The sequence below is a fragment of the Gopherus flavomarginatus genome, chromosome 1, assembly GCF_025201925.1.
Source record: "Gopherus flavomarginatus isolate rGopFla2 chromosome 1, rGopFla2.mat.asm, whole genome shotgun sequence".
In the NCBI taxonomy this organism is placed as follows: Eukaryota; Metazoa; Chordata; order Testudines; family Testudinidae; genus Gopherus; species Gopherus flavomarginatus.
The window spans coordinates 71,655,412-71,677,551 of record NC_066617.1 but is presented as its reverse complement, the minus strand read 5'-3'; the positions used below and the strand labels follow the sequence as shown (position 1 = coordinate 71,677,551).

The window sequence follows — 22,140 nt, the reverse complement described above, 5'->3', positions numbered from 1 at the left end:
AATTAAAAATTAACATACAAAAATGCTTAAAAATAAACAGATATCACGTAAACTAATAAAATAAAAATTGCATTCTATCAAGCCTATACATAAGTCACCAGAGCAGCAGGGTTGAGAACCAGGGCGGGAGGGAGGCATGGAGGGGAAGAGCCTATCCCCACTAGAGTCATCTCCCAGTTTAAAGGCCTGAAACTTTAAATCACAATCACACATTGTCCTCACACTAACAGCAGGAACCCAGCAACTTCCAGAGGATGAAGGAGGCTTGCAGGATATGGGATTAAATCAGAGATGGGAATAAAGAAAGGAGTTTCTTTATTCTTGATGTGGTATAGAAATGTGCAAAGCACTTTCTCCAACAGCTTTGACAAGGCCCTGCTCCAAGGAATTCCAGTATAGTGATAAGTACAACTAGTGGAAAAAGTTAAAATAAGAGAGCCTGAGGGTGGGGATAGGCAATCATGACTGAAAGAAAGGGAGATGGGTTTCAAAGAGGTCACAGCAGAAAGGCACCACCTACTTAATTTCTGATCTGCCATTAAAACCAAACTACAGAACCACTGTGTTGGGAACCTCCCTGGGATAAGGCACAGTGCAGTGAGCCAGCATGCTGCTCCCCTATCCACTGTGATGCTCATTCCCACTCCTGTTCAGATGGAGGGGGGAGAGGCACATGGGGAAGCTGATCTCAGACCCATTTATCTCCTGTGCACCTGCCTGCCTGACTTAGGGGAGGCACCCACTCCTGGGACCAAGTGAGTGAAGCTTCTGAGCCAGGGGAGCAGGGATGATCCCTACCCCCCCACCCTCTCCCTCATTTCCCCTGTGGGAAAGCAACTGTTCCTTCCATACCTCTCCCTGGGGAGCTGCTGCAGCAGCCCTTCCCTACAGCTCCCAGCTATTTGGTGCAACTGCTGTTTGTTTGCCTCCTGGTCTCAGGCTCCAGAAAGTTGGCAGGGTTGGGGGGCTTGGCAGGCAAACCCCGGTAGAAAACGGGGGGGAGGGGGGAATGTGACCCTGCATGCCCCCTCACATGCATCATCTCTCTGCAGAGACAGGATGGGAGCAGGTTGCAGCGTCCTGGTTAGCATGGTGCTCTGCAGCATAAGTAAGTGCTGGGGGGAAAGCCCTTTCTTGGACAAGTGTGTGGCTCTTAGAGGATGATAGTGCATGTCTACCCCCACCACAACCTATATAGCAGGGAGGCTGCTCCAACCCTCCAGCCTGGACACAGAGGCAAGCTGCTGGAGCACACACCCCTCCTTCTCTCCCTCAACTACCACCACTCATCCCAGAGATCAGATTGGGAGCCTCTTCCAGTCCAGCCCCACTCCAGGCATTGCTCCTAAGGGGGCCCTCTGTCCCAGGACAATGGGGAGCCCTAGACACCCATTCCTGCTGTCACCCGCAGAGTTACCTGGCTGAGTGCTTAGTCAAGTTGCAGCTTGGATCTGCCCTCTGCAGTGCTGCATTTCTCTCCCCTAGTTGGCTGCCTGCCTGCCTGCTTGCCTCCCTCAGCCCAAGCTGGCTCTTGGTCGACAGGGCAGGTCATGGGGAGAGAAGGGGTTATCAAACTGCGCCTTCTTCAGTATGTTGCCCTGGGCCGGCGCCCTGATGAAAGGCTGGCCCTGGGAGTATCACCAAGTCTATCTCCCATTTAAGGTTGTGTGGGACCTTGCGGCCAAGACTGCTGCTGTTGTGTTGTGCACTCCCGGCAAGTAGGCTGCTGATATGGTAACAGTGTGGGAGATGCACCAGTTCCACAGCTTTAGTGCTTCCGTAAAAAAGGAGAGCAATCTGGAGGTCCCTTGATGATTCATGTATTACATGCATGCTATGTTGTCCATTGTGACCTGTGTGTGCATGCCTCTGATCAGTGGGAGGAAACACGTGCATTCCTGACTGCTCTGAGCGTGAGGAGGTAGATGTGAAGACATCTCAGGGAGCGACCATTTACGGTTTTTGAGATGTGCGTCCCACCCTCTGAGGGATGCACTGATGGTGAGAAGTGGAGGAGGAGGAGGTTGCACAAATGGCATCACTATGCAGACATTTGCTGGGTTTTTCTACCAATTCAAAGATTGTTTTATCTTGGTGGGTAGAGATAGTGGTTTGTTGGGGCTGTCTTTGTTCAGTCTGTAAACCAAGCTGAACCATGACTGGAGGCATTTCGTAAGAAGTCTGGCATGAGCTATCACAAAATGTGTCCATGGCCATGTGTCCCAGAAGCTGAAGGCAATGTCTGGCCAATATCTGAGGGCTGGTTTGCACTGTCTCTATAAGCGTGTTGAAACTGAGCAATCTGTGTTATAGAAGGAGCGCTCTCACTTGGACAGAGTCGAGATCGGCTCCTATGAATTCTAAACTCTATACTGGGGTTAATGTCTATTTTTGTATGTTGATTTGTAGGCCTAGTTTTCTGAATAAATCCAAAGTCGTATGGGTAACCTGCTGAGATTTGTCGAAGGATTGTGCCCTGAGGAGACAATTGTCCAGGTAAGGGTAGATCATGATCCCCTGGAAATGTGGATGGGTTGCCACTACAGAGAGGACTTGGAGAATACTGTGGGAGCCAATAAGAGGCCAAAAGGGGAGTTCTCTGTACTGGTAGTGGTCCTGCCCTAGTGTGAAGTTAAGATATCATCTGTGAGATGGTATGACTGAAATATGGAAATAAGCATCCTGGAGGTAGAAGCCGAGTACCAGTCTCCCTGTTCCAACACTGAAATAATTGTTGCTAAAGTGTCCTTAGGTAGCCTAACGTGTTCTTCTGGGATGGTACGACGTGAGCTCTGGGTTCCGCATCTGGATGGCTTCGGTACTGTCAGTACCAATGATACCGAATGAACTGGTGGTTTTCGGCTGGTTCAGGGCTCACTATGGGGACTTACGGCTCTTTTTTTAAAACCCTCGTGTGAGTGGCTCATAGGCGTCATCTTAGGCTCACTTTCCTTGGATGTAGAGGGCTGTGGTGAGGATTCCCACTGTCACGAGTCTTGACATGGGTCTGAAGGCAGTTGGAGAGCTGCTTCCATTAGAAGAAGTTTAAGTCTCAGTTCTCTATCTTTTCAGGACCACAGTTTCAACTGCTGGCATAATCCACACTTCTGGGCAATGTAATTTTCCCCAAGGCAATGGACACAGTGGGAATGTCAATCTGTCATCAGGATGGAGTCTTTGCAGCTGAGACGCTTCTTAAAGCAGACTGAACCAGGCATACCCCATCTCGGGGAACGCAAACACACCTACAGTGGAGCACCCATTGGGACAGTGTTCAAAGAAGAATGGTAGCTTTATCCTGGTGCCAAGCAGGGGCTATTTTGGCCACCAGCACAACTCAGAATACCTTCAGGGCTGCAAACCCTCCCAAAAGGGCTATGTTCTTGTGTACAGAGATCCCAGCTGCACTCAGAGAGGAAACAGGGGTCCTTAGAGAAGGCTATGCTGGCTCTGTCACCCGAGACCTCCTCTTACATTAGGAGAATTTCCCCATAGCTGGTAAACTTTCTAGAAGCTTTGTGTTCCCAGAACATCAAAAGCTATCAGAAGCTGTGTCAAGGACCAAACATGTTTATTATACAAATAAACAAATAGAAGAAACATAAGGGAGAAAACAGGAGACTTCCCAATTTTTGTCTGTTGCTAAAGTATATATACACATTGATAAATATATAGAGCGCTTCTGGGTAACACACCGCCAGTTAGAAGCTGGCCATATTGTAACAGAAAGCTGAAAGGTTTTAGTGGTGGTGTACTTCTATCAATCCACAGATGTTGTAAACCTCTAGTGACTGACTGGAAATGATGGGCATTTGATCCTCCTATCTTTAAAAAGAGAAGATAAACAAGTGCCACCTACTTCACATGGGCATAGTCCATTTATTGGACATATGTGCCTCTGAGCTATTCTGCAGTCATACATACACCAATATTAAACTGTTTCTTTCTGCTTTGCAAATATTAAACACTTCTTTTCACTAAATACAACAGAGGAAATAGTGCAAAACTTTCCAGTCTAGTCATGAAGACAAGAGATAAAATGACGAAGTTTTACATCTAAATTCAGATAATGAAAGCTGCATGAACACTATAAAATAAACGATCTTGTTTTTACCATTTGATCCATGTATGATACAAAGCACCAAAAGGCATCCACTTCATTTTCCATGACATACAAGACAGGAGAAAGCAAGTCACTCATTCCCTGAACATACCCTTAAAAAAAGAAATAATTAAACTTAATCTTAGACAGTTAACTTGTGATTTACACAATTATGAACTCTAAATTAAATGATTTTCCTTTTTTTCATCCAAGAAGCAAGCTTCAAATTTGTTACTGAACACCAACTGTTTGCACAATTGTTCAGTGGTACAGCAGATTGTGTAGATATATTCCAAATCAGCATAACCAAATAGTTTGAAAATTCCATTTCCTCTGTATGACTTTAAAAAAATACCTGCATTTGATCATTAAAAGTTTACATTCTGCAAACATGGACAAAAACTGTAAACATGTATACCCTGGATTTACCAAATCTTTAGAAAATGTACACTCATATTTCTATTTAATTTAACTTTATTAACCTTCATAAAGTATATAATTATACACTAAAATATTTTTGAAATGCAATAATACTCTGAAAAGTGATCCTTGCTCACTAACCATTAACTTTTTATAAAAAAAAATATTCAGACAAGTCCCACTTACCTAAATCAAAGTCATACATACAATAGGTCATCAAAATGTCATGAAGCAAGATCAATCCTGGATTATTTTGGCCTTCATAGAACTTGTTTGTTCTATCTGTTCTGTTTACATCTTTTTCTGAGAAATAACCCACAGACATAAAATATTTTCAAAACATTTTTTACTAAGCCTATATCTAACAAATGCACAATGCTTTTTAAGTTATTGATTTCTCAAAACATTATTGCAGAGCTTTGAAGTGTTTAATAACCAACTATATTCACTGAATGTCATTATAAAATGCTTTAAAGGAGCTTTTAAGAGTACTTAAAAGAAAATTCTTCCTGTCTGGAATAAGATGATTTACTTACAAGCAGATTTGCATTTTTTTGTTTTAATTGTTACACACTTTCTACAGAAACCTCATGATTAAATATAAAACATTTTTACTGAATTCAAAGCAACAATGAAGACTACTTTAGATGAGTTAACTGTGAAATGCCACTCGAATGCATATGATATGCACCATAATTTGAAAACTATCATGGGAAAGCTAATATGCAAACAAGCTTAACGTGATTGTTACACCTGTAATTGGTTGGTTCATTATAGCAAGTATTATGAAATTTTAGTTTGTCTTGTTTCTGTAAGAATTACTGAGCTGAAACTGCCTGCTTGTTTCTAGATATAGACTGTACATTTTATGTGTTGTTTCAATTACCAGAGTTCACACTATCTGAATTTGATGACAAACTGCACTTCTTTCGTATGGCTGGTGTAGAGCAGCATCTACAATTTCGCCTGAAGTTGACTGAGCCAAATAGCTACATCAGGAGTAGCAGAATTTATTGTAGTAATGCCTCCTTCATATTTATAAATTGGGCGCTAGGTAGTGATACGTTCGATGGTCTGTCATGGGGAACCACACTCACACCAGGGAGTCCTTGATTTTCCATGTGTGCATTAGATGTCCGCATCTAGCATGGCTGGTTCTAATTTTGTTCAGAGATGACCAAGATGACCATGGAAGATCATATCCAGAAACCTTCTGCGTGGAATCTGGCACAAGGTGCTTATTTTTAAAGTCTTGTTTAGCCCAATCTTCTTTCCAAGCCTCCTTCTGATCATAACCTGATTGCATGAGGCTCAAATGTTCCCAGAAAGGCTTGCGGGACTTAAGATGTTGCAGGGGGAGCCTTCTCAAGGTCTTGGTGAACAGGAAGACATCTGTTTTCACAAGTGTTGAGCTTCGCAAAATGTTGCAGCAGTTTGGTGTACTGGCAGGGGAGCAATGTTAGACAGGACAGGTAGCCATGGTGTTGGAGTTGACTTAAGGGTTCTCATGATGCACTGCATCACTGAATTTAGCTAGGCAGCCACAATTCATGTGTGGCTACATCTGCTCCATATTGGTGCAAAATAGTCAGTTTCTGAATATACAAGTGCTACTGCAGATGTTCACAACACTGATGCGCCCCACATCGTACCTGCTAGTTTCTGGATTATGTTGGATCTTGTTTTTATCTTAAAATGAGATAATAATGACAAACTGTACTCAATACTGCTTTTATAATTTCAGAGTCACTGAAGACCAGATGGTACTCCTTTGGAGCAAGGCAGTGCTGTTCTTCACTGGGGAGGTCTCTAATTAATTGTAGACATGTCCATGCACTCCAAGAAGCTTTTTAAGAAAGTTAAGTGAAAGCTGAGATTTTGGAGCTTGATTATGCAGCAAATTCTCTGGCCACAAAATACACTGAGCAATGGCTCTAGTATTCTAAATCTCAAGAGCTTCAGTTCTCTTTTTTAAAATCCCGCCATTAATCTAATCCATATCCATACGTTACATGCTAAATCTGTTAAAGGAAAAATTACCTATAAGACTCTTATAGTCTCTTAATCTTGAATTTCGTTTTTCTTGCTCATCGCTGACTGATTTCCACTGAAGTTTCATCCTGAAATATTCATCTCTAAAGAAAAAGAAAGGTCATTTTTAAAATGAATGCAATTTGCTAAGTAAATTCACTTTTCATTATTTGAACGCCACTATCTCTCAAAAAATAAAAAAATGTTGCATACAGGAGTAAGCCATGGATAACTACATTCAATTACATTAAACTGTCAGCTTTCTGCAGACTTAAGACGATTTCCACATCGCTACAATAAGCATATGCTTGAAAAAATTCTGAAACTATTTAAACCTTTGTACTATAAAAGTATGTCTGTACTCACGTTTTTCTTTTTTGCAAATTAGTTCTTTCCTCTCTAGTACTGTGCCAAGGAAAATAACCCAAAAGGAATTTCCATACTTCTTTTCTCAAAGCATGGCAGAGTCCCTAAAGAAAAATATGCATATGCAATACATAAGAATCAAAGAAAGTAAGATTCTAGCTCTAGTGATGAAACAATGCCACAATAAGTAGACACATCTTAAAGCAATAATTGAAAAAGATTAAGACGACTTTTCAGGTTAACCGAAGGCAAAGTGTATCCTCCCATAGAGCTTGACAGTACCTACAACCTCACCTTGTTATTAGGTTTCACAGGCTATGTCTATGTTACAAGCTAGGGATGCGATTCCTCAGTATGTGAACACATACTCCCATTCTCATCATGCTAGCAAAAGTATAAATAAATAGCAGTGTAGCCACGGTAACACAGGTAGCAGCAGCAGAGACACAGCTGAACTGTGCTGAGTACATACCCACTGGTTTCTGATGGATTCGTACTCAGCACAACTCTGATGTGCCTCCACTGCCACTGTTGCCCTGGATTTGAGAGGTGTGTATACCCCAGAACATGATTAACTTAATTGCCATCATATTATGTGCATTCAGCCACCCTGAAGTAATGAAACTGAACGCCACATAGTTAAAGGTTAACTTGGAGACAGGCTTTTAGACACAAGGTCAAATCTAGCTGTCAGTTTCTGCCAATCAGTATGGGAGGAGGGGACAGACAACTAAACAACTGAGTCTGAAAACCTTGGCAGTTGGAAAACTTTGTTTAGACGCCTCTGATATTAAAAGTTTATTGAAGTTAGAAAAGTGATGATACAGTAGGGGTCATTATGACCTATGCGTTTTGTAGAAGTAAGTTATAAAAGATTATTAGCTACAAGAGTGCACTTTTAGAGCAGTCCTCTGAAGCCATCTTGAGAGACGTTTTTCCTGACACACTTTCTCCCTGGTGTATAAGCAACTGGCCACTGCAAAACTGCAGTTAATTACTCAATACTGTTTCAGATGTTAGGTAAATATTTGAGATATTCTAAACCTATTGCTTATGTTTCAGTGTGCTTAAATCTTATAAACTGCAGTTTTAGAGCACGCTTACTTGCATTTTTCCTTGATCAGACAGAAGTGCTGAGTTCCTGGTGATTTGATCCTTACACCACCCGAAGTGAAGTAGTTAAGTTGTCCCTGTTGGGGGTTCTGAAAACCCTAGGTAAGACCACTACCCATGCTACTGTGGCCTTACTACTATTTATACTCGCACTAGCTTGACAAGTAGGGCCCTACCAAATTTACAGCCGTGAAAAATGTATCATGGACCATGAAATCAGACTTCCCCCATGAAATCTAACTATTGTAGGGGAGGGGGACTGGCAGGGTTGTGGTTGCCTCACTGGGGGCTTCCATGCACAGGGCTCCAACTACTAGTCCCAGCAGGGCTCAGGAGGGACCAGACTTAGTCTGCATGGCCGCTCCTGCAAGTGATCAGACCCACTTCCAGGTACCTCCCCTGGCTGCAGGAAGCTCCAAGGCTGCATTGCCTTCACAGTTGGGCTCTGAAGCAACCACGGAGCTTCCTGAATCTGGGGGGGATGTCCCTGGAGATGGGTCTGATCTCCCCCGGGCTGCTGGGAGTCCCCAGCTGGGGGCTCCTTGCTGCTAGTCCCGGCCAGGCTGGGGAGGGATGGGACTTGCTCTTTCCTTGCATGGCTGCTCTCAGGAGGGAGATCAGACCCACCTCTGGAACCTCCCCAGTCTGCACGAAGTTTTGTGGCTGCTGCCCTCAGAGCCCAGCCCAGCTCTGAAGGCAGCACAGAAATGAGGGTAGCACAGAAATGAGGGTAGCAATCCAATGACCCCACTACAACAGCTTTGCAACCTGCCCATAAACCTCTTTTCGGTCAGGACCTCCACAGTTACAACAAGATGAAGTTTCGGATGAAAACATGTGAAACCTTGAAATTGACTATTTTAAAAATATGATTGTGAAATTGACCAAAATGGTCAATGAATTTGGTATGGCCCTACTGATAAGGATCTGCACCAGCAGGGGAAATCATAACCCTAAGCTCGTAGTGCACACAGTCACAGACTTGGACAGAGAGAATCTAATTAAATGTGTTTCTAAATAAAGGCTAAAGAACCAATGCAATTTGTTTGCCAAATGACTGGAATAAAATCAAATGATTACATAGATGCTGGTGAAAACTACAGAAGCATCAGGCACAATCTGGCAACAGTGAAAGAATATATCACTAAAAGATTAAGTCACATTTCACCTTACACTTCTCTCCCTTCCCAGAAACATCATGGTTGAACCTTTGTATAAGCATTAAAAATAATAAGAAATTCTAGACTTAAATATTGAAACACTGTACTGTAACTAACAAGTCCAAACTTTAGTTTGCATCCCCAAAACCTACTCTCCGCTAGACCCAATTACCCAATACTTCAAGGTCTGGTGTGCCATTTTTTAATATAAAATAGCCCTTGTGTCACAACTATAAATAAGAGCACATAACATGCAGATGATCCCACCACACAACTCACAATATGGGTGCGTACTCAATAATGTTTATTTGTCAACAACCTTTCATAGTAAATCTGGCACTTCCTACCACATCTCTCTCCTATATCAAGGACTACTCCTGCCTGAACATTACCTGCCCTCAGATAGGAGATGCAAGGGCTTGTCCTATGGGCAAACATCTGCACTATCCCTGTGGTGACAAAACTAACATACTTAACCTCTGTCCATGCCGCTGTTCAATAATCCAATCTTAGTCACTATAACAACAGTATTTCTTTACTCCTCACTATATTCCCCTCTTCTACAAGGTTAAAACAGGCGCAATAGTGCATCAACCTATTTGCACGTGTTTTCACTCAAATTTATCTCCTGTCAATGTAAGCACCCCATTATGACAAAGCAGTAACACCACTTCCGCGAATGATGCTGAACCATGGCTGACATTGTGGACAACACAGTGCAAGCGCTTACACTGTGTGACCCATATTGACATTAATACTCCTCCAGCAGCTGCCTCACCATACCCAACAGTGATGGCTCTAGTCACATTTGTGAACTCCATTGCCCCCGAGTCATGGAAGCCATCCCCTTTAAAACTCTATGTATTTTTGAAATGCTTTTTTCCTGATTGCACTCCTCGGAGAGCACACCTAGCAGTTCTCCCTCGTTGTATGCGACTGTCCAACTAACCTGCTGACTACATGCTCTACACTTGCTCCTGCCTGGAGTGGACAGAAGGTATTGGATCTCCTGGGCCTGCGGGGAAAAGAGGCTGCGCAGGCACAGCTATGGACCAGTCATAGAACATATAAAATGACTGCACATGAGTTGCAGGTGAAGGGGTATGACAGGGATCAGCAGCTTTGCCACATGGAAGTGAAGCAACTGTGACAGGCATACCACAAGGTCAGGAAGCCAAGAGTTAATCTGGTGCTGAGTCGTAGGCCTGCCACTTTTACAATGAGCTGTACACAATACTTGGCGCAGACTCCACCAAGCACCTCACACAAGATACCTCCAGGGAGCCCAAGACCCCTGCCGTGAACCGAAAGGAAGAAGATGTAGCAGGAGGGTCCCACTACACTTTGAGCCAGGATCTTTTTGAGATTCCACCACAATCTAACCAGTTCTACCAGCCAGGCATGGGTGAGCTCAATAAAGAGAAAGGAATCTCAGGTGTGTGCATGCATTCTTCTTTACAGTGTTTAAATGTGAAGTATCAGGAGGTAGCTGTGTTAGTCTGTATCCACAAAAACAACAAAGAGTCTGGTGGCACCTTAAAGACTTACAGATTTATTTGGGTATAAGCTTTCATGGGTAAAAAACCTCACTTCTTCAGATGCACGGAGTGAAAGTTACAGATGCAGGCATTATATAATGACAAGAGAAGAGAGTACCTCACAAGTGGAGAACTAGTGTTGACAGGGTCAATTTGATCAGGGTGGATGTAGCCCACTCCCAATAATAAATGAGGAGGTGTCAATTCCAGGAGAGGCAAAGTTGCTTTTGTAATGAGCCAGCCACTCCCAGTCCCAATGTGAAGATGGAACTCAGCTCAATCCCAAGGCAGAACTACATAGTTATCTACCTTTCATTGTTTTTCTCATATGAAAAGAGATACATAGGTAGAGCTCTTATCTGCTTTTTATTCCACTGTAGGGTTAGGTGGGGAAAGAGGAGCTATGTGGAGCAGTTTGTTTATGTACACTGGGATGTCCTTAGCATCCTCTTGAGAGATCTTGATGAAACTTTCACAGAGGTAACTCTGCAATCCTCTTTTGAAGGTTTCTAGGGATGGCAACCTTATTTCTTCCATCACGATAGGACATTCCCATGCCACTCCATAATGACTTCAGCAGGCATAATTGCAGTAAACAGGTCAGCAGTATACAGACCTAAGTAGCTTTGGGACACCAGCAGCAGCTGTGTTCACTGTGCCTTTGTTAGCCCCAAGGATGAGGTATCAGCTTAAATCATTACTCTCGGTGGAAAATAGTGCCAGTACTCATTGCTATTACCCTGTGCTCAGATCCATGGAAACAAGGGATGAAATTTTATTGTTTTATGCAACCGAACAATTGCCTCATTTCCTACCCCACCATCCATCCCTGGCAGGTCAGACTCCCCATGTGCAGATGCACTTCAAAGCTGATGTGTCAATAAGTACGTCTTATTTAAAACTCTTATGAGAATAAGGGAAGAGAGCTCTGAAACTTATCTTTTGCTTTCCACTGCCATTGTAAATACACCACCACATCTTTCTGTTTTAGCTGTAGCTGCTGCTGTTTTTGTGACCTTGAGGGGTGGCCCCTTCAACACCCATGTGAACATCTGACTTTGAGGAAAAGGAGAAAGAAACAGACTAGGGAGGACATATTCAATGAGATCCTGCAAGCTAGTGTGGCATCAGACTGTGAACAGAGGGCCTGGAGGATGAATATAGCAGACAGCCTGGAGAAGGAGAAAGCAGACAGGAGAAAGGCACAGGAGTCCCAAAAGGAAAAGGAGAGGGAGATGCTATAGGATATAGTGGAGCTTCTCAGACAGCAACACACAAATGCTGCAGACTCTTGCTAGACTACAGATCCAACAGTCACAGGCTCCCCATCGCTGTCAATGGTTAACTCCATTTTAGCACCACTTACGCTTCCTCCCGCCTCCCCTCCCACTGTAGGTGGCATCAGGGGCTGCATCCTTATCACTCCACACCAGGAAACACTAAGGAAAACCACAACCTCACATACACTGACCTGCCAAAGCTCTAAGGTTGGTGAAGGTTTGGCAGAAATAGACTGTAATAAGCAGGAATGTTTTCTACCATTCTAATTTTAAAGTTCTGTTCCATTAATTTAGTTCAGGAATTCTCAAACTTCATTGCACCGTGACCTGCTTCTGACAACAAAAATTAATATATGAGCCCAGGAGGGGGGACTGAAGCCTGAGTCCACACAAGACCCACAGTCCTGTGTGACAGGATTCAAAGCAGAAGCCCAAGGGCTTCAGCCCCAGGCAGGAGGCCTGTAACCTGAGTCCCGCTGCCCAGGACTGAAGTCTTCGGGCTTTGATTTCAGCCCCAGGAGGTGGGACTTGGGCTTCAGCCCCGGAGCCCAGCAGGTCTAAGCCAGCCCTGGCGACCTCATTAAAATGGGACTGCGAACCACTTTGGGGTCCCACCTGCAGTTTGAGAACCGCTGATTTTAGTTTACAAGTTTGCACCATACTTCTTAATTGCACACTATTTTTGCTCTGTAATACATTTTTATTTTTCAGAAATAAAACAACAGCTAGGGCCCTACCAATTTCATGGCCGTGAAAAACATGTCATGGACCACGAAATAAGCTCTTCCCTGGGAAATCTGATCTCCCTGAAATAGTTGGGCTGGGGAGGGACAGGACTTGTCCTTCTCGTGCATAGCTGTTATCCGAGGGAGATCAGACCCACCTCCACGGACAGCACAGAAGTGCCAGGGCTGGGGGCTGCCTTCCCGATGTCTCCTGCCCAGGGTCTGGACTCCTGAGCTCTGGGGTTGCTGCTGCTGCCCCCATCTCCCCCTGCCCAGGCACAAGCTCTGGGACTTCCACTCCCTTCCCATCCTCCCTCCCCCCGACCATGGCTCCTGCCTGGGCTCTGGCTGGGGACTGCCACCCCCACAGCTCCTGCCAGGCTCAGGGATGCCACCCCCATGACTCCTCCCCAGATTTGGGCCTGCTTACCCCCACTTCAGCCCCTGCCTGGACTCAGGGACCTGGACTGGGGGCTACACCTCCTGCAACTACAGCAGGACTTGGGTCTTCCACCCTCTGCAGCTCCTGCCTGGGCTCAGGGAAGCTGCTCCCCCTGCCCACAGCTCCTGTTTGGGCTCGGGGATGCTGGCCCTCCTCCTCGGCTCCTGCCCAGGCTTCCACCCCAGGGCTCCTGCCAGGGATGGGGCACCCATTTTTCAAATTGTCCAGGGCCCCAGGCTCTGACTAGAAGCTAGGATCCCCTGGTTGGGGCATTCCCAGTAGCACTGGGAAAATCAGACCAGCCTCTACCTCCGGGAGCCTCCTCCAGCTGCAGGAAACTCAGCAGCTGCTGCCTTCAGAGATTAGCTCTGAAGGCAGCACAGAAGTGAATATGGCAATCCTGAAACCCTCTTACAACAGCTTTGGGACCCCCGCACAATCCCCTTTTGGATCAGGACTCCCACAGTTACAACACAGTGAAATTGCAGATGCAAACATTTGAAATTGTGAAGCTGACCAATTTTAAGACCCTGTGGCTCTGAAATTGACCAAAGTGAACTGTGAATTTGATAGAGCCCTATTAATAACATGCCTAACGATACTCAAAGCACATCACTTGTAATAGAACAGGACCACAATTCAGATTCAGTGAAAAAGTAGTGTAATAATTATAAATGTAAAGTAGACAGCACATAGTTCATTGGTTCTTTAAAAGTTGTGATTCATAAATGCACACCAATTGCTATGCAATTCCTAGTAACCCTCAAAACTTCAGGGCCAGGTAGAGCATAGTCCAGCTGAACCCACTACCATGGCTGATCATTAACGTGCTCCTTCAAGTTCTCCTATCAGCTACACAGCTTCAAGTTGAGCTCTTTTGGATCTTTCATCTGGCTGTTCAAAGTCAGCAGACAGCTTCTCCACTTTTGCCCTCCACTCCTGCAGCAAACTTTTGCCCCTTTGCCTCACAGACATTAGGCAGGACACAATGGGTAGATATAACCATAGGGATATTTTTCTCACTGAAATCTAATCTAGTGAATAAACACCACCGGCATCCCTTCAGTCTACTGAAAGCACATTTAAGTGTCATTCTGCACCTGCTGAGCCAGTAGCTGAAACTTTCCTTCGAGCTGTCAAGGTGGCCAGCACACAGCTTCATGAGCCAGAGACGCAAGGGGTAGGCGGGGTCTCCCAGGATCACTGGCATTTCAACTTCACCAATGACAATCCACTGGCTAGGAAAAAATATCCCTGGCTTGCAGCTTCCTGAACAGTTCTGCATTCTTAAAGATGTGAGTGTCATGCATCCCTGACCAGTCTACACTGATATCAGTGAAGAATCCCCATTGATCCACAACATTTGCATAACCATACAGAAGTAGCCCTTTCTGTTGGGCTGGTACCAGAGACACTCCCCAGACTCCATTTTGCATTTCTAATCTCCATTTTCTAACCCTAGCTTCCACTTGAATAAGCAGGAGTCACTTCACAACTGAGTGTTGTGGGTCACGTGACCACTGCAAGTAAAATGAGGTACGACCACAAAGTGTTTTTAGGCTGAGCATGCCCAGTGCAAAAGTGGGGGAAAGGTCATGGCAGAAAGCCATGAGTATCTAAGATGGTGACTTGGCAAAAAGCCAAGTAGGGCAAGGTCTTAACTCTGCAGTAAATAACAGCAGTGAATATGTGCAGAATGTTGGCATACATCCAAGAATGAGGTAATGTTTAACAGTGAGCATGCTCAGAAATGACCTGATAGCTGACAGAATAAAAAGGATTAAAAAGATGGGCCGTTAAAACAGTGGAGAGCAGAGCAGAGCAACTGCTGAAGGAAATCAGCAGTGTAGCTGAAAGAATTGAAGAGCAGAGCTAAGAAAAGAGAGAGAACACATGCCACACTGATAACTGACAGGAGCTGGCAACAACGGCAATCAAGGAGTGACATCAAGGGATTTTAGAGTGTTTGCTAATTCTCAATATAGTATAGTGTGGGATTATCTTGAGTACATGTGTGTATATGTTGATAAAGGTGCATAAAATGTTGTGTTCATTGCAATTTACCTATGTAAAATTTAAAGTCCAATTTAAGAACTGCTGTCAGCACCCTATACAGACTGGTCATCTGTAACAGAGCACACCCACTTATCATTCAAACTGTACTGCAGTTTGAGTTCTCTTTAATTTGCAAGAAGAGATGTGTGTTTTATCCATGCTTTTAGATTACACTGTATTAGGGGCAAAGAGTTCTGTGGCACCTTATAGACTAACAAACGTATTGGAGCATGAGCTTTCGTGGGTAAATACCTACTTTGTCGTTTGTTAGTCTATAAGGTGCCACAGAACTCTTTGCCGCTTTTACAGATCCAGACTAACACAGCTACCCCTCTGATATTTGACTGTATTACGGATTATTATAGTAATAAAAAGATACTTTATGCTGGAAAGACCACTGCCTGTGTCAATCATTTTAATCAGAGGGCTATAACTGTATCTTCCAAGTGTTTCCTTGATACCTTGGAGACCCATACCCAGGGAAGGACAGATTAAGGGAAGGATAGGCAGATTATTGTAGGGGTGTCCCAAACCTATTTTTCCAGAGTAACAGGGCTGGGGACAAAATAGGAACATGCACGCCATCTAACACTTCACTGTAGATCAGGAACCCAATAGCTGCAAATCTAGCCACAATATCCTGAACACTGCCTAGAGTCACTGTCCTGCACATCAGGATACAATTAACAGCTCTACACCAAGGATCTTAAACACACGGCCCATGGGCTGCGGGCCGCCAAGCTCCCCGGCCCCCCGAGTTATTTCCTGCGGCTACTAACATCCCCTCTGCCTACTTCCAGGTGCTTCTCACCACTAAACAGCTGTCTGGCAGTGTTCACTGCTTTCCAGGATGGAGTGGAAGGAGCGGAGAGCCGTGCACTCAGGGGAGGAGGTAGAGGAGAGGTGGAGCCGGGGCAAGGATTTGGGGAAGGGGTTGGAATAGGATCAGGGAGGGGGTAGAGTTGGGGTGACTTTGGTGAAGGGGTGGGAAGAGATGGGGCAGGGGTGGAGTGAGGGCAGAGACAGGGGGGCAGGAGGCTTTTGTACCTGTATATGAAAAGGTGTCAGTGATGTGGCCCTCGGGTCAATGTACTAGTCCTCATGTGGCCCTTGTGGTGATTTGAGTTTGGGATTCCTGCTCTACACACTTGCATAACAATGGCAGCCATCACGGATTTTCCAATTCCAAAAAGATCTCCCACTGACAGTAGCAATCCAGCACTGCAAGCTTCCAGAGTGCAATCACCACTTGCTTCTCAACTGTCAGTGCAGCTCTCATTCTGGTGTCTGTGCACTGAAGGGCTCAGGTGAGCACTGTATACAGATCCAGGAATGTAGCCTTTCACATCTGAAAGTTTGAAAGTCACTGCTCATTGTCCCAAACCTGCACTACAATGCAATCGCACTAGTTGGTGCTGTTTCCCAGGCCCAAAAGCTCTTATCATCTGCAGCTACTCCATTAATGCCACCAACAATCTCGAATTGTTTTTCACTATGTCCCACAGCCATCTGTCCTCAAAAGAAATCAACATGTCCTCTGTTGTTCCTGCAGCTCTGAAAATACCAGAATATTGTTCATTCTGTGTTTGCAACAGTCATGACAATAGCACAAAGTTCTACAGGCTCCATGCTTCTCTCACAGATGGTAGATAGCAAAAAGCGTCATGTGGGTTTGTGGGATTTTTAAAAAAGGCATAAAAGTTATGGGATGGGTATGGCATTATGGGATGGGAAAAGCTGCATGATGGGAACCTGACCCCTTGCTCACAACCCTCCCTACACAACTTGTGTGTGCTCCACAGTGCACTGCAAAAATTCTGCAAAAGGTCTGCAACACAGGGTGGTGTGTGGCACACCGCAATACCTACCCATGATGTACCACACTTTACATCAACACAAGCACTCCTGGTGAGTAGTCAAAGACCGCCGCAAGCAGCCAAGTATGAATTCGCAAGTGATATATTAACCACAAAGGCTTTACACCAATGTAACTTGTGACAACCAAAGTCTGTAGCATAGACATGGCCAAAGTTAGAACACTTTCCCTCCCTAAGTAGTTTTGCCTCTTCTACTGTATTGGCCAAGGCCCAGTCACCTATCTCCACCTTTTTACTTCCAAATTCTCTTACCAGCCAATAAAAGTCCTCTGTGTCTTGGGATGGCATTTCTTTGTGTTGCTGCATACTTGCCTTAACATTGTTTGAACTCAACGGACTTTGTTTATCCTGTCCAACAACACTGATAAGTTCAAAGCCTTCTGGAAATTGCAAGCATGATACGATCAGCTCGATGGCAGAGTTTGCAGAGAAGGGGAAAGATAACTAAAATCTGACTGTAAGGGGGTGGTTGACTCAGTTCCTAGCAACAGCTTCATTAATGAACATAAATTACCCCTTTGAATATCATGCGCTTTATAAAGTCAGCATCTAAGATTCTTCCTTCTGAATCCATGTTCTTAGTCCATTCTTCAGCAGACACTGGTTCTCTTCTGATAACGTCAGGTCGTTTACCTAGATCAATCTAAAATATTAAAAACCCTATGTTACATAAATGTCATTGCATTGATCCATTAATTTTCTTTAAAAAAAACAAACAAAAAACACCGTACGATAGTATTAAATCCAGCTCTTGCCTCCATATGCACTTGGGGCTACGGTCACAGCACATGCACTGTGTATAGGGAGTTAAAAGGGAAGGGGAAAACAGACAGATTTGAGGAGCATGCCACAGAGGTTTCTTGCACATCATAGCATAGTAGGGACTTGGGGATGAGACTAGCAGACCAATTGCTGTGTACATACACTGGCCATTCTCCCCTCAGCTCTGGAGAGAGGGCAGTTTTGAAAGTGCAGCAAAGCTCCATGGCCAGGAAATTACTTGCTCCTCAGCCTTCAACCCAAATATGTGAGCACTGAGTAGGGCTCAGGCTTCAGACCAAAGTTTCTATTTTAGCCCTGATGCCCAAAATATTTTGCCCATGGCAGCAACAAAGTCTACTTCAGCTCAAGTTGGTTTTAACTGCTTAGAAGCCACAAAAATTTAGCATATCAAGGCACACAGGTCAATGTTATTTCAAATAAATCATATCTTTTCTGTAATGGCCATGGTTAACTGAATAACTGCTGGGTAGTAAATCCAAGGAATCTACAGATTACGTAGTTGAACTTGCTGACAATTTTCATTTTCAGCTATTGAAGAAACCTGAATAATTTGAGTTTTAAAAAGTTTTATAAACACTGCTTCTGAAATATTTAATGTCACATCAAAGCAGTGGGCTGCTCAACTAATCTCACTGCCATGAATCACTTATATAAATAAAACACAAATTATTTTATTAACTGTAAAAGATATCCATAGAGTTCATAATAAGTGATTCATGGTCGAATTACAAGTGCATGGAATTACTTGCTATCCCCAAGTCTTTATACTACGACTACAACTGAGCATTCAATTTAGTATTTTATTTTAATACAATTAGACCTGTTTAAGTATAAATGGATATTCTAAACTGTTTAAATTAACCATGCAAAAATAAAGTTAATTGCACGTATATATTAAAAGAGACTGAAGTACATAATATAGATCTAAAGCCAAACACAGGAAATAGGCCAAGCGTAAACTGAACCAGTTTCGTTTCTATGGGGATGGCCTTGTAAGATGAGCAACCTGAGTTTCCACTGGTGTCAATGGGAGATAAATCGGACACCAATGTAAGCAATGACACTTCGTTTTCCTCTGAATGCATGAAAGGAAGAATTATGTACATTCTCAAGCTATTAATGTTGACCTTATGCTACGTCATGGTTTATAGTAGTGCTGTACAACTTGATGGGATGCAACAACAAAGTGCCTAGTCTGAATCAGGTGGAAAAACAACTGAACCCTCTTGGGCTCTCCTCCTCCAGCCTGTAGGGTTGGCATGGTGGTGACTGTGTGCCCTGCTCTCGCTGGCCACTGCCACTTTGTGGCGTTTGCCTTTCACGCTGCAGCACACACATTGCACAGCAGGGGCCAGCGTTCAACAGTATCAAAGAACGCAGCTGCTGCCATGCCAACCCCACAGGCAAGAGGAGAGTCAACCTCGTGGGTAGGAAGTGGCAGTGCTGACTCAGGTTCAAGGAGAAGGGTCATGGTCTGGTTGTAAAATTTGCTGACCCTTTTGGGCTCAGAAGGGATAGCTCAGTAGTTTGAGCACTGGCCTGCTAAACCGAGCGTTATGAGTTCAATCCTTGAGGGGGCCATTTGGGAATTTAATTGGGGATTGGTCCTGCTTTGAGCAGGGAGTTGGACTAGGTGACCTCCTGAGGTCCCTTCTGACCCTGATATTCTATGATTAAGTTAGGTGGGCTTGGTTTCAGTCTAAAAGTTAGGTCTGAGCAGACCTTTACTTTATAGACAATACATAAACCAAAGCTTCAAGAGCAAACACAACATGCATCAACAATTTTAAAATCAGTGAATGTAGTGGTGAAGATATTCAGTATGTAAGAAAGGAGCTTTGTGTCTATATTATGCTAATATGCTATCTACACACTCACTCGTGTAATAACTTCAAATCCTGGTTCTTCCTGTTGATTTATCTTTAGTCCTGGAATAGCATCACTGAGGAAGTCTGCCATTTCAGATGGTGGTCGCTGTTGAGTTGAAGGGTCACTTCCTCGCAAACTATCAAAAATATAGTTTGTCACTTTGGAAAATCCTCCCATAGTTGCTGTATACGGATCCTTCTTCAACTTCTATATAATAGGAGGAGAGGAAAACAAGTTAACAGTAACAGCCTCACATTTCAGACAAGTATTCTAACAAAAATATAAAATTATAACCAAGGGTAATTTCTCAGAAGTTATTCTGAAAGTTAAGGTTTTATAATAGCAAGTTTGCATAGTATAATTTTAATGTGTGAAAAAAGTATAAAAATGAGAAATCACAACAAGTATTAGTGATTTAATTTGAGAGATTGGCCAACGATGTGCTAGCTAAATCTAGCCTATTTATATTAGAATAATAAGTCATGTCCAGTGCTTACTTTCCAATGGTGAACCGCCCAAAATGTCTTTCTTCTGTCTAGTAGTTCTCCCTTCACAAAGAAAATACATCTTGAAGCAAGAAGCATCCTGCTAGAAATCTTACAGAAAAACTATCTTTGATCACTAAATCTGAAAACTAATACAATTTAGTCAATATTACCTCCTTTGTAAATCAAATCAATGGGGTGAGATCCTGGCCCCAAAGAAGTCAATGGGAATTTTGTCACAGTCTTCAGTGAGGCCAGGATTTCACCCAGTAATTGGCAGTTATAAAACAGAATAGTTTACATTTGTGCAATATTGTGCACTGAACTCCACATATATTAGGTGAAAGAACATTATTGGTGGGAATAATTCTTTCCTTGAATAATTTACCTAATACATAGGGGCAAGACTTGCCTTGTGTTTCTTTCCCCCCAGTCCCCCATCTCAATGAAAAAAAGTTATGGAGTATATTTAAATAATATAAAATACCTATATCCGTAAGTATAATGCTTTAGGCAAAGCTGACGTAAACAAGCTTTTTCCTATTGAAATAAAATCTGTACAACATGGAGGAGCAGCACTTGGACCTTAAGGAATGGCTGATCATGTGAAAAATAATGAAACTTTATGAACATGTAGTTACAGTATACAAGTAGAACATAAGTTCTTCTCTTTCTATAGAAAGCTTAATTGTTTTGGAAGTTTTTTTGGCAGTGGAAGGGCAGAGGTGTTTTAGATGACTTAGTTTGAAAATCAGAAAGGAATACTGATGAGTAGGTAGGTTTTATACATAGTACATACCTGTATTAGACCATACGTTGGTTCATCAAGGAGATTTTCAAAAGACTGTGAAAGACTCTTGTTCGGACAATTGACAAGAAGAATTCTTTTATCCTGTGGAGATCTGTAATAAAACATGGTTTGTATTACAAGTTTTCCTACAAATTTGTGAGAGAAAAGATGATGCCGAACATAAGATCATTCTTAGTCCCTTTACACAATACACTTACTAAAATATTTACAATATGCATTTTTTTCCCCATTTTTATACACACACCTCTACCCCAATATAACACGACCCGACATAACGCGGTAAAGCTGTGCTCCAAGGGTGGGACTGTGCACTCCAGTGGATCAAAGCAATTTCGATATAACATGGTTTCACCTACAATGCAGTAAGATTTTTTGGCTCCCGAGAACAGCATTATATCGAGGTAGAGATGTAGTTCTCAATCTATTTAAATTGTCAGAGTTTGATTAACAAAATACATTGATAATTAACAGACTAGCATTCTCTAAGAAAATGGTACATAGTGCCTTATGACTTCAGTGCCACAATTCTTCTTTGAAATTACTTTCTGCACTTTGATTCGTTGTGAATTTTGTAACAAAAACATCAGTTGATGAATGAGGAAATGTATGGATGCTTGATTGTGTCTCCCTAGAAGTTTATGCTGAAACATCCTTGAATTAAATAAAGTATAACAGCAAAGGAGCATAAACAGACTGTATATTCCTTATACATTCCAGTGGTTGTTCTCAGCACCTGGTGGATTTCATGCTAAGGTACCCAACAAAAAATTGTAAATGGTATAAGAAATGTAGCATATAAATGCATAAGTAATAAACTGCATTTTCCCAGAACAATGCAAGTCTTCCTGATTTTATTCTGTGAGTTCTTCAATCAACAATATTACAATCATGATATCTTTCAGCCATATAAGCATATAAAATTAATGCAGCTTGTAAATAGCATAGTCATTGTATTCTGAAACAGAACTGTCATATTACAGCCCTGCAAAAGGTATTGTCATTTGGAATTCAAATGCTAAATCCACTCTGAAACCTGATCATCAGATGGTTGAATTCAATGTATTTGAGCAATCCAGTATTTCA

General features: G+C 43.1%; 1 protein-coding gene across 7 annotated transcripts in view; it reads right to left on the bottom strand.

Moving 5' to 3' along the window:
- Positions 1 to 22,140, bottom strand: part of TBC1D15 (TBC1 domain family member 15) — an 85,687-nt gene that overhangs the window by 15,006 nt on the left and 48,541 nt on the right. For 5 of the 7 annotated variants that reach the window (XM_050935151.1, XM_050935170.1, XM_050935160.1 and 2 more), the window contains 8 exons: positions 21,046 to 21,148; positions 20,259 to 20,309; positions 19,771 to 19,968; positions 17,624 to 17,752; positions 6,920 to 7,023; positions 6,563 to 6,657; positions 4,709 to 4,825; positions 4,115 to 4,215 (listed from right to left, as the gene is read on the bottom strand). In XM_050935151.1, coding sequence (XP_050791108.1) covers positions 4,115 to 4,215; positions 4,709 to 4,825; positions 6,563 to 6,657; positions 6,920 to 7,023; positions 17,624 to 17,752; positions 19,771 to 19,968; positions 20,259 to 20,309; positions 21,046 to 21,148 — 898 coding nt within the window. The remainder of the gene's footprint in view (positions 1 to 4,114; positions 4,216 to 4,708; positions 4,826 to 6,562; positions 6,658 to 6,919; positions 7,024 to 17,623; positions 17,753 to 19,770; positions 19,969 to 20,258; positions 20,310 to 21,045; positions 21,149 to 22,140) is intronic. The other 2 variants (XM_050935180.1, XM_050935188.1) reach the window with 1 other exon arrangement.